The sequence below is a fragment of the Eubalaena glacialis genome, chromosome 16 (genome assembly GCF_028564815.1).
Source record: "Eubalaena glacialis isolate mEubGla1 chromosome 16, mEubGla1.1.hap2.+ XY, whole genome shotgun sequence".
Lineage (NCBI taxonomy): Eukaryota > Metazoa > Chordata > Mammalia > Artiodactyla > Balaenidae > Eubalaena > Eubalaena glacialis.
The window spans coordinates 64633418-64646509 of record NC_083731.1 but is presented as its reverse complement, the minus strand read 5'-3'; the positions used below and the strand labels follow the sequence as shown (position 1 = coordinate 64646509).

Below are 13092 nucleotides of genomic sequence, written 5' to 3'. Positions count from 1 at the left end.
GTTTATTTTTGTGTATGGTGTTAGGGAATGTTCTAACTTCATTCTTTTACATGTAGCTGTCCAGTTTTCCCAGCACCACTTATTGAAGAGACTGTCTTTTCTCCATTGTATATCCTTGCCTCCTTTGTCATAGATTAGTTGACCATAGGTGTGTGGGTTTATCTCTGGGCTTTCTGTCCTGTTCCATTGATCTATATTTCTGTTTTTGTGCCAGTACCATATTGTCTTAATTACTGTAGCTTTGTAGTATAGTCTGAAGTCAAGAAGCCTGATTACTCCAGCTCTGTTTTTTTCCATCAAGATTGCTTTGGCTATGCGGGGTCTTTTGTGTCTCCATACAAATTTTAAGATTTTTTTGCTCTAGTTCTGTAAAAAATGCCATTGGTAATTTGATAGAGATTGCACTGAATCTGTAGATTGCTTTGGGTAGTATAGTATTTTCACAATATTGATTTTTCCAATCCAAGAACATGGTATATCCCTCCATCTGTTTTTGTCATCTTTGATTTCTTTCATCAGTGTCTTATAGTTTTCTAAGTACGGTCTTTTACCTCCTTAGGTAAGTTTATTCCTAGGTATTTTATTCTTTTTTGTTGCAATGGTGAATGGGATTGTTTCCTTAATTTCTCTTTCTGATCTTTCATTGTTAGTGTATAGGAATGCAAGAGATTTCTGTGCATTAATTTTGTATCCTGCAACTTTACCAAATTCATTGATTAGCTCTAGTAGTTTTCTGGTGGCATCTTTAGGATTCTCTGTGTATAGTATCGTGTAATTTGCAAACAGTGACAGTTTTACTTTTTCTTTTCCAGTTTGTATTTCTTTTATTTAGTTTTCTTCTCTGATTGCCGTGGCTAGGACTTCCAAAACTATGTTGAATAGTAGTGGCAAGAGGGGACATCCTTGTCTTGTTCCTGATCTTAGAGGAAATGCTTTCAGTTTTTCACCATTGAGAATGATGTTTGCTGTGTGTTTGTCATATATGGCCTTTATTATGTTGAGGTAGGTTCCCTCTATGCCCACTTTCTGGAGAGTTTTTATCATAAATGGGTGTTGAATTTTGTCAAAAGCTTTTTCTGCATCTATTGAGATGATCATCTGGTTTTCATTCTTCAGTTTGTTAATATGGTGTATTAATTTGCGTATATTGAAGAATCCTTGCATCCGTGGGATAAGTCCCACTTGATCATGGTGTATGATCCTTTTAATGTGTTGTTAGATTCTGTTTGCTAGTATTTTGTTGAGGATTTTTGCTTCTATATTCATCAGTGATATTGGTCTGTAATTTTCTTTTTTTGTAGTATCTTTGTCTGGTTTTGGTATCAGGGTGATGGTGGCCTCAAAGAATGAGTTTGGGAGTGTTCCTTCCTCTGCAACTTATTGGAAGAGTTTGAGAAGGATGGGTGTTAGCTCTTCTCTAAATGTTTGATAGAATTCACCTGTGAAGCCATCTGGTCCTGGACTTATGTTTATTGGAAGATTTTTAATCACAGTTTCAATTTCATTACTTGTGATTTGTCTGTTCATATTTTCTATTTCTTCCTGGTTCAGTCTTAGAAAGTTATACCTTTCTAAGAATTTGTCCATTTCTTCCAGGTTGTCCATTTTATTGGTCTAGAGTTGCTTGTAGTAGTCTCCTATGATGCTTTGTATTTCTGTGGTGGCCATTGTAACTTCTTTTTCATTTCTAATTTTTATTGATTTGAGTCTCCTCCCTCTTTTTCTTGATGAGTGTGGCTAAAGGTTTCTCAATTTTGTTTATCTCCTCAAAGAACCAGCTTTAAGTTTTATTGATCTTTGCTGTTGTTTTCTTTGTTTCTATTTCATTTATTTCTGCTCTGATCTTTATGATTTTTTGCTTCTACTAACTTTGGGTTTTGTTTGTTCTTCTTTCTCTAGTTCCTTTAGGTGTAAGTTTAGATTGTTTATTTGAAATTTTTCTTGTTTCTGGAGGTAGGATTGTATTGCTATATACTTCCCTCTTAGAACTGCTTTTGCCGCATCCCATAGGTTTTGGATTGTCTTGTTTTCACTGTCATTTGTCTGTAGGTATTTTTTGATTTCCTCAGTGATCTCTTGGTTATTTAGTAACGTTTTGTTTAGCCTCCATGTGTTTGTGTTTTTTAGCTTTTTTTCTTTGTAATTGATTTCTAATCTCATAGCATTGTGGTCAGAAAAGATGCTTGATATGATTTCAGTTTTCTTAAATTTACCGAGGCTTGATTTGTGACCCAGGATGTGGTCTATCCTGGAGAATGTTCCATGCGCACGTGAGAAGAAAGTGTAATCTGCTGTTCTCGGATAGAATGTCCTATAAACATCAGTTAAATCTGTCTGGTCTATTGTGTCACTTAAAGCTTGTGTTTCCTTATTAATTTTCTGTCTGGATTTTCTGTCCATTGGTGTAAGTGAGGTGTTAAGTTCCCCCACTATTATTGTGTTACTGTCAATTTTGTCTTTTATAGCTGTTAGCATTTGCCTTATGTATTAAGGTGCTCCTTTGTTGGGTACATATATATTTATAATTATTATATCTTCTTTTTGGATTAATCCCTTAATCATTAGGTAGTGTCCTTTCTTGTCTCTTGTAACAGTCTTTATTTTAAAGTCTATTTTATCTGATATGAGCATTGCTACTCCAGCTTTCTTTTGATTTCCATTTGCATGGAATATCTTTTTCCATCCTCTCACTTTCAGTCTGTATGTGTCCCTAGGTTTGAAGTGGGTCTCTTGTAGACAGCATATATGTGGGTCTTGTGTTTGTATCCTTTCAGCAAGCCTGTGTCTTTTGGTTGGAGCATTTAATCCATTCATGTTTAAGGTAATTATCGATATGTATGTTCCTGTTACCATGTTTTTAATTGTTTTGAGTTTTTTTTTGTAGGTTCTTTTCTTCTCTTGTGTTTCCCATTTAGAGAAGTTCCTTTAGCATTTGTTGTAGAGCTGGTTTGGTGGTGCTGGATTCTCTTAGCTTCTCCTTGTCTGTAAAGCTTTTGATTTCTCTGTCTGAATGAGATCCTTGCCCGGTAGAGTAATCTTGGTTGTAGGTTCTTCCCTTTCATCACTTTAAATATATCGTTCCACTCTGGCTTGTAGATTTTCTGGCTTGTAGATTTTCTGCTGAGAAATCAGGTGTTAACCTTATGGGAGCTCCCTTGTATGTTATTTGTCGTTTTTCCCTTGTTGTTTTTAATAATTTTTCTTTGTCTTTTATTTTTGTCATTTCGACTACTCTATGTCTCGACCTTTTTCTCCTTGGGTTTATCCTGCCTGGGACTCTCTGAGATTCCTGGACTTGGGTGGCTATTTCCTTTACTATGTTAGGGAGTTTTCAACTGTAATCTCTTCATATATTTTCCTGGGTCCTTTCTCTCTCTCTTCTCCTTCTGAGACCCCTATAATGTGAATGTTGGTGCATTTAATGTTGTCCCAGAGGTCTCTTAGGCTGTCTTCATTTCTTTTCATTCTTTTTTCTTTATTCTGTTCAGCGGCAGTGAATTCCATCATTCCGTCTTCCAGGTCACTTATCCATTCTTCTGCCTCAGTTATTTTGCTCTTGGTTCCTTCTAGTGTATTTTTCATTTCAGTTATTGTATTGTTCGTCTCTGTTTGTGTGTTCTTTAATTCTTCTAGGTGTTTGTTCTTTAACTCTTTGGGGTCTTTGTTAAACATTTCTTGCATCTTCTCGATCTTTGCCTCCATTCTTTTTCCGAGGTCCTGTATCATCTTCACTATCATTATTCTGAATTCTTTTTCTGGAAGGTTGCCTATCTCCATTTAATTTAGTTGTTTTTCTGGGGTTTTATTTTGTTCCTTCATCTGGTACATAGTCCTCTGCCTTTTTATTTTGTCTGTCTTTCTGTGAATATGGTTTTCATTCCACAGGCTGCAGGATTGTAGTTCTTTTTGCTTCTGCTGTCTGCCCTGTGGTGGATGAGGCTATCTAAGAGGCTTGTACCAGCTTCCTGATGGGAGGGACTGGTGGTGGGTAGAGCTGGGTGTTACTTTGGTGGGCAGAGCTCAGTAAAACTTTAATCCGCTTGTCTGCTGATCGGTGAAGCTGGGTTCCTCCCTGTTGGTTGTTTGACCTGAGGTGACCCAGCACTGGAGCCTACCTGGCTCTTTGGTGGGGCTAATGGCAGACTCCAGGAGGGTTCACCAAGGAGTACTTCCCAGAACTTCTGCTGCCAGTGTCCTTGTCCCCATGGTGAGTCACGTCTGCCCCCTGCCTCTGCCGGAGACCCTCCAATACTAGCAGGTAGGTCTGGTTCAGTCTCCTATGGGGTCACTGCTCCTTCCCCCTGGGTCCTGGTGGGCACACTACTTTGTGTGTGCCCTCCAAGAGTGGAGTCTGTGTTTCCCCCAGTCCTGTCAGAGTTCTGCAATCAAATCCCGGTAGCCTTCAAAGTGTGATTCTCTAGGAATTCCTCCTCCCGTTGCTGGACCCCCAGGTTGGGACGCCTGACATGGGGCTCAGAACCTTCACTCCAGTGGGTGGACTTCTGTGGTATAAGTGTTCTCTAGTTTGTGAGTCACCCACCCAGTGGTTATGGGATTTGATTTTATTATGATTGTGCCCCTCCTACTGTCTCATTGCATCTTCTCCTTTGTCTTTGGTTGTGGGGTATCGTTTTTGGTGAGTTCCAGTGTCTTCCTGTCGATGATTGTTCAGCAGTTAGTTGTGATTACGGTGCTCTCGCAAGAGGAATTCGCAAGACACAGTTCTTGTCTTTTTTTTTCTTTTCCTTTTTGCTTCCTCTAGTTTCACTTGTTCACAGGGTGCTTCATGCAGAGGCCTCACACCCAGCACTTCACATCAGTGACTAGTGAGAAATGGCTGATCTGACACCTCAGCTTGGCGGGCTGGCAAACAGTGAATAATTTTTAAATATAAGTATGTTTCATTTGCTAAATTTGGCAACCCCTAGCCCTATGCACTGTTTGTAGTGAGTGGGTGGTCAGCAATTGTTCAGAGAATGAATTTATATTGGATTCTGATGTTGGCCTTATGAAGTTGGCAGGGTGTAGTAAGTATTTTCCTTCTTAGTTTTACAGGTTAAAAGAAATTGAGGTTCATGGACTTAAAATGCCTTCCCCAAGTTCACAAGTTACTAAATTGTTCAGCGTGGCCCAGGAAAAATACTTATACTTCTGTAAAGCAGTTGCTTCTTTTCATAGGTTTTTCTAAGTCTGGACTAAAGAATTTTTATTTGTAGAATATATTCTGGAGGATGATTATTTTTATTGTCCTAACCCAAAGTAATATATATTACTTTGTTAAACTACCAGTTTTTAAGCTGTGTTTTATGGGAAACAAATGGAAAGAATTGTACTTAATTATAATCTTAATGGAAATGATGAAATTTTTGAATCTGTTTTATACAGCAGAGGGAGACAATGTTAAAATACTGAAAATCTTTCTCTGGGTTACTGAGTCTTATTTAGTGATGACACTAAAAGGGAAAAATAGTAATTTGCTTTTCATACGTTTGCAGGTGTCTTGAATCATTTATGTGGTTGGAGAAAAGGGTGCATTTTGCTTGGGAAAATATGCCTGAAATTAGAGATTCTGTGAAATCTGTGGTTTAAAAGGGCTATTTCTTTGCCTTTTGAGAATCCTGTTTTCTTTCTCACCTTCAAATAAATATGCATGTTGTATATTTATGTATAACCATTGGTTAAGTGTTATTAATTCAAACGAAATATAATTTATAATGAAAAGAGGAAGAGGTAGTATCCTTAAGATACTGAAATAGCATTTCTTAACTAAATTTTTTTGTGTGTGTGTGGGGGGGGGGCCACACTGCTCAGCTTGCAGGATCTTAATTCCCTGACCAGGGATTGAACCTGGGCCCTGGCAGTGAAAGCACTGAGTCCTAACCACTGGACTGCCGGGGAATTCCCTTAATTAAATGTTTTACAGTGTAATATGTAATATGTTTTTCTTAGTCAGAATTCATATTTTTTTAGTACCTTTGATAGTTATTTCTACGTTCTACTGAATACCAGCTTACATATCTGCCTATTAATCCATTTTTTTATTAAACTGTAATGGTTCTTTTATTTCATTTTGTTAATATCATGACAATATTCTTTTATCACAATCACAGGATTATAACTTCAGTAACAGCTATGCTGTGAAATATTCATTTTAAAGATTAATATTCACTCCCTGTAAGAAAAAATTAGTATTCTCAGAATCCTTTGGAGTAAATTTGCCCTTGTAGAAATGTTCTTGTGTTCCTATTTTTAGTCAAAGTAATTTTTTGTATTATATCCATATAAAATATGAAGGCTTTTAACTGAAATTGTGGGAAATAAAAATGTGTGTCTTAGAGACAAATAGCCCCCTTCTGCCTTCTTAACCCACTAAAATTTGAGAAGTTTTAAAATTCCTTTTCTTGATATTCATAGAAGAATCTTAATTATGATATAATGGGATTGGAGGTGTCCCGACAGGATACTACTGCTTTTTTAAACACACAGATGTGTGTGGGGTTTTGGATTATTGTTTTGTTATGCCTTTTTGATATGGTCGTGGTAATAGGATTTTTTTTGTTGTTGTTGTTTTTTGTTTTTTTAAATAACTTTAGCTGCTGATATCCACAAGTTGTAGAGCTGCCTTTTCTATTAATGTATATACACGTATTTTCAAAAGAAAAGGATTTTACTGTCCATACTGTCTGTAGCTGTCTTGTTAAACTTATTCATTATGGGTATTTTTTTTATGCTCTTAGATGTTTTACAGCAAAGTATTTCATGATAGGCATTTACCGTAGCTTATTTAGCCAATGCCATGTTGTTTGACCTTTGGAGAATTACAGTAGGTAACTGTTTTGATTGCTGTGTATTATCCCATGTAATCCTCACAGTTAGTGCAGGGTGTAGGTATTGTTATCATCTTTTTACAGGTATGGAAACTGAACCTAGAGATGTAAAATAATTTGCCCAGATTTTCAGCTAATTGTAACAATGATGAAGATATTCATAATAGCATTCAGTTGTTATTTGCCAGACACAATGCTATATTGTTTTCATACGTGGTTTTATTTAATCCTCAAAAGAATCCTAAGTGAGGTAGACCCTATTAATCCCATTTTACAAGCGAAACTGAGGCTCAGTGAGATTAGTCATACATCCAGCAAGTGGCACCTATTTGTGACTCTTTCGGAATTACACAACTGACTGTTTTTGACTTGTCCTCAACCTCTGCTTATTTCTGAGGAAATAAAATAAGTAAAACTTCTAGCAGAAAAAGACACTTCCAGCAGGTTACTCTATTTATTGGCTCTCTCATCTCTAAAATATAGGTGGTTTTCTCCTCTCACTTTCTGTTAAGTGAGATGATATATATGAAGCACTTAGTACATGGGGTATGTAATAAGTGCTCAATAAATATTACTGCTATTATTATTTAATACTGATGATTTAGATTTTTATTCAGGTTGTAAAAGCAATAAATGCATATCATAGAAAATTTGGAAAAATATAAGTGAACTGAGAATGTAATCACTCAGTCTCATTACTGATGACATTTTGGCATACTTCCTTCCAGATAATTAGATATTTCCCAAAACTTAGGTCTGTCACTACAGATGATGGATGCTGGAATTTTTTGTTTATGGGAATGTGTCTTCTGATTGATTTCTTCAAGAAGAATAGAGGTGGTGGTCTTATGCACCAGCACAGTGCCTGGCTCACAGTAGGTACTCAGTAAATACTTGAACTGAGCTTCTAGAACTTTGGAGAAGTTTATTCAGTTCCTCTTCATTTATTACCATCTTTTGCATTAAAAACAATTATAAAATGATTTGAGTGTAAAAATAAAGACAGTAGATGTGCAGTCTGGCCTCAGGGAAGACTGAGCTATTTTAATATTGGACAGAGGGTTTTGATACAGCTATTAAATGTGCAAAGAGCTGAGCGAGAGAATACTGGAAAAGCTGCATTCTAGAGATCAGGAAACACTTATTTATTGACTGCAGGCTTGAAACAGATGGTTCTCAAAAGTTTGCCTGAAAAAAAAGTTTACCAGTAAACTGCACAGCCCTCTAGTCTCTGGGAAAGATTCCTTCACCATCAATTTGTAGTAGTAAGTGGGAGGTCACTTACCTCTTTTTAAGGAGGTAGTGTCTGGATGCCATGACCCTTTAGAAGTATGGCTTTTCTTTAAACCTGAAGTTCCATTCATTGGAAAAAATTAAACTGCTGTGCAAAGGAGACCTTAGAAGTGGGTGGTAGTACACATAATATTGAAAACTGACAACCCAACAGAGGAGGGATTCTTATTAGTAGTTTGTGAATACTGCTTTGGGATATTATGGCACATTGAAAGCCTTCCCTGTGCATATGAGAGCAACATTCAAGCAAACTACCAAAGGTTTTTTTGTTTTGTTTTGTTTTGTTTTTTTAATTGGAGTACAGTTGCTTTACAAAGCTGTGTTTGTTTCTACTGTACAGCAAAGTGAATCAGCTATACATATTCATATATCCCTTCGTTTTTGGATTTCCTTCCCATTTAGGTCACCACAGAGCACTGAGTAGAGTTCTCTGTGCTATACAGTAGGTTCTCATTAGTTATAAACTACCAGAGTTTTAAGTTAACTTTTTAAATTATTTTTGACTTAAATAAAAATAGAATGGCCGATTAATGGTCCCAATAAAAATATCTGAAATTGTACTGGTGGTAATTTGAGAAGTATCTGTCAGAATCATTTTTAAAAGCATATATAAGCATTAAAAGTGAAGTAGGTGTAAAAAGGAATTCATAGAATATTAGTCTCCCCCCTTTTACCGTTTAAAAAAGCTGTTTTAAATGGTTTATTATGTGCACCTCTTTTAATGAATGGATTAAGTATAATTTCAAGTTCAGGTCAGCATGTCTCAGTTGAAACAGGTTGTGACTTAGGGCTTTGGCTTTATAAAGGCCTCTTTGTTCATAATGCACAATTATTTAGGTTATAGAGCCTTTCAGAGATGTGAGTGCCCTTCATGTGAAACAAGGGACTTTTTATAGATGGTGCTTAGCTCCGGAACACGTGTGAATATAAGGTGCCCCGTGGCTGAGGTTAGTTAAGGATAGTGTTGATGTACACGCTGTTTGTGAGGTCTTCATTTCTGGATGAGTTGAAAATTAAAGGAGCAAGATGCAGTTTTAAATTTTAGTATAATATTAATAGTCCTTTTCAGTAACTTTCTGTGTCATTGCCAGCTGTTGGATTTCTGACCCTTTTTGATAAATATCCCAGCAGTGACAGATTAAAATAATCAGAGTACTTTCACTTAATACTGTGTATGAGAAGATATTGATAGTATTTTACTTTATAAAAGTTAATCATAGTTCATTTTAGGGAATTCTGGAGATCCTTTTAAATGTTTGATTTTATTGATGTAGAACTTAAACATGTAAATTACATTAAAAATGCTAATTGTTTTGCCCCTTTTCTAGTGAGATTTGTTTCCTGTTTTTCTCATGAAAACGTTTTTTGTTACATTTCTATGCGCCTTAAGAAAATACCCTTCCATTCCATCACTTCATATCTGACTGAAAATATTGGCAGATTTCTTTTAGTGTTTTGTTAAAGTATTTTAAAATGCACATTTTAAGGATTCTCCCCCTAAATGCTGTTGGTAGAAAGATTACCGGTAATTGTTAATTTAAATGATTCATCTTCCCCAAAGGGGTCAAAGAACCAAAGTGTGACACAGTAGGCTTTTCTTTTTGTAAAATCTGTCTTCTGGGTGTTTTTCTACTTACAAAAGTAGTAATTCTTTTCTTAGAAAAAACATTAGAATATAAAATTCTAATTTGATTCTTAAACTATTTGCATAATAATTATAACTGTGTTTACCAGCACTGTAAATGCTTATTTTTGCTAGGCTAAAAATGAGGGCAAGAGCATTATTTGAATAAGGAAAGCATAAGGTAAGTGAGTGTACATTAGGGTTAAGGGTAGATTCTAAGGGACCAGCCTTATTTAATTAGAGAGTTAAAGATGCTTTTAGGATGCTTTTAACATTTCATTTTAGTAAATGGCCTTAGTTTAGCCTTCAGAAGCTCCTCATAGTCTGTCTTACACCTTTTTTTCCATCTGTATTTTTCACTGCTCTAACACAAATCCTGCTGCCTGATGCAGTGTGTCCTTTCACACCTCACGGCTTCAGTTTTATGCAATTCCCTTTGCCTCTGGAGACCTAACCTTTCCACCATTGCAAATGCTCCTACCCCTCACAGCCCTTCAAGGTGCCCCGAAACCTTTCCTATTCACAGCCAGGTGTGATCTCTCCTGAGCTTTTAGAACATTAGTTGCCTTTTGAGTAACTTTTTTTCAAGTATTTCACATACTACTGAATGGTCAAGGATAATGCCTTTAGTATTTAAAAAAATCCCTCACATTCCTGAAGACTATTTCTTGGTCACAGTAGGTGTTTGATGATTATTTAACGAATGATTGTAAAAATGTTAGCATAACTTGTGTTATCAAACCAGGTCCATTTACCCAGTGCATAGCAAGCCAAACACTGGGACACCGGGGTTTGCAAAAGAGAAAGGGTTTGTTTGTGAGGCAGCCGAATGAGGAGATGGGAGAACAAATCTTGTATCTGCCTCACCAGAGGTGAGGGGCTTGGGATATTTATGGGATAAAGAAGCAAGGTGGTCTGAGGTGTGGGAAACGATGATGAAGTGAGGTCATCGGTGTTCTGTGTAGGCATATCTGAGTTACATGCTTCTTCATGGGATGCATGTTCAGAAAATGGCGTTAGTATGATTTGAGGGTGAAGATTTTTTGCCCTCTGATGTCAAAAGGTCATCCATGAGATACTCGAGACGGCCCAGTTGAGTGGTCAGTGGTCTTGACTGGTTTGAACTGGGCAAGAGTAGCTCCATGTTCCTGGAAAACAGTTAACCATTACTATAATGCCCCATATATCAGAGGTGTTTTATATAGGGGATGGTTAAAGGAGTCTTGTGATATGTTGTTCAAGCTACATGGAACTTGGAGGGTATGCAATTTGCAAGAACAATTAAAGTGAGCTTAATCAGTGAAGGCAGGTTACAGGATGTTATTTATCAAGCAAGTTATAGTTTAAGGGATCTAACTGATGACTGCCCTCAGTTTCACTTGTATCATTTTTATACAAAGGAATGAATTTCTCTACTCTAAAACAGGTTAATGTACATGCAAATATAGTAATTCCTTTAGAACATGGTTTCTCAGTGGTGGGCACTGTTAACATTTGGGACTGGATAATTCTTTGTCATGGGAGTTGCCCTGCATATTGTAGGATGTTTAGTAGTACCCCTAGTCACTCCTCACTCCCACCTCAGTTGTGATGACCCAACAGTGTCTCCAGACATTGCCAGATTTCCCCGGGGGACAAAATTACCCCTGGTTGACAACACTGCTTTAGAAGAAGAAAAGCATATGGATTTCAAGACTCTTAATTGTAGTTTATAGTGTGTATGTATATTGTTTTTGAAGGGTGGCTTTTAAGTAGAAACAAAATAAATGTTTCAAGTTTTTCGAATTTAACTTTGTATAGTTTAAGGAAACTGTTCGAGGACACTATTCTTATAAAACATTGATAAGTTAAAGAAATTGCATTTTTTTCACTGTTTTGTGTATTTTACATTGAATAATAGATTTTATTTGGTGTTTCCTCCAGATTGAAATTAAAATGAAAAAGCCAGAGGCTGTGAGATGGGAAAAGCTAGAGGGGCAAGGAGATGTGCCTAACCCCAGACGGTTCATAACAGGTTTGTTTTCTGGCCTTGATGAGCTTTAAATTCATATTGTGTTATATAGTTGAAATTAAACAGTAATGAGTATTCTTTCTACTTTCATTATTTATGTTCCCAAGATACGATACATTGAATATAAGGAGGTTGCTCTGTAATGAAAACAGGTATTTCTTATGATGGTTCTAACTTCTTAAACTCCATAAGAATACAGATAAATGGCAGCAAAAGCCCAGAGGGAATTGGGTTTTATTGTTTATCATGTCAGTTTGTGACGTCAGTTGGGGGTTGTTTGCTTTTGTGTGTTGGCCTTTCCTATTTTTTCTTTCTGTTTTTTACGTGAATTAGTAGTTTACTCTGCTGATGTATTTCCTCCTCTTCTCCCCTTATTTATTCCTTTCTGTTTCTTCTAATTATGTCAACTCTAATTTCCTGGAATTTCAGGGCTTCACAGTGAAAAGTATCTAGCCCATTTCTCTCTTTCTCTCTGTCTATGTCTCTCTGTCTGTCTCTCTCTGTCTCTCATTTTTTGGCTGTGCTGGGTCTTCGTTGTGGTGTGCGGGCTTCTCTAGTTGTGTGGTTCAGTAGTTGTAGCACACAGACTTAGTTGTGCCATGTGGGATCTTGGTTCCCCGACCAGGGATCAAACAGGCCCCCAGCATTGGGAGCGCTGAGTCTTAACCGCTGGACCACCAAAGAAGTTCCCCATTTCAGTATATTTCTCTCTCTTTTTTAAATAAATTTATTTATTTATTTTTGGCTGTGTTGGGTCTTCGTTGCTGTGCGTGGACTTTCTCCAGTTGTGGCGAGCAGGGGCACTCTTCGTTGTGGTGCACGGGCTTCTCGTTGCGGCGGCGGCTTCTCTTGTTGTGGAGCATGGGCTTCAGTAGTTGTGGCTCACGGGCTCTAGAGCGCAGGCTCAGTAGTTGTGGCGCACGGGCTTAGTTGCTCCGCAGCATGTGGGATCTTCCCAGACCGGAGATCGAACCCGTGTCCCCTGCATTGGCAGGCAGATTCTTAACCACTGCACCGCCAGGGAAGTCCCTCAGTATATTTCTAAGAGGTGGAGGCAAACAGCTAATGAAGGCCTAAGGCAAGCTTAGGGATAGAGTAGAAAACTAAGGTTGATTGCTTACCCTTTAAGGGGCAGACTACTTTATGTTGTGGTCAATTCTGAGCATAGGCAATAGGCACATAGGTAATTTTCTAATGGAATGATTAATCTGTATGACACACTTAGAACTACAGTCTAAGACTATTCTATGGCAATGACCTCAATGAATGGAGAGAAATTTCCTTTGATTAGAGATAATGTTCTGATTTGATGACTGAAAAGAGGTAACTAAGTTTCA

General features: G+C 37.2%; 1 protein-coding gene across 1 annotated transcript in view; it reads left to right on the top strand.

Annotated features, from left to right (window-relative positions):
• The window catches only part of SUGT1 (SGT1 homolog, MIS12 kinetochore complex assembly cochaperone), a 42439-nt gene that overhangs the window by 17412 nt on the left and 11935 nt on the right, over positions 1-13092 (top strand). The window contains exon 11 of the mRNA XM_061170764.1: positions 11668-11758. Coding sequence (XP_061026747.1) covers positions 11668-11758 — 91 coding nt within the window. The remainder of the gene's footprint in view (positions 1-11667; positions 11759-13092) is intronic.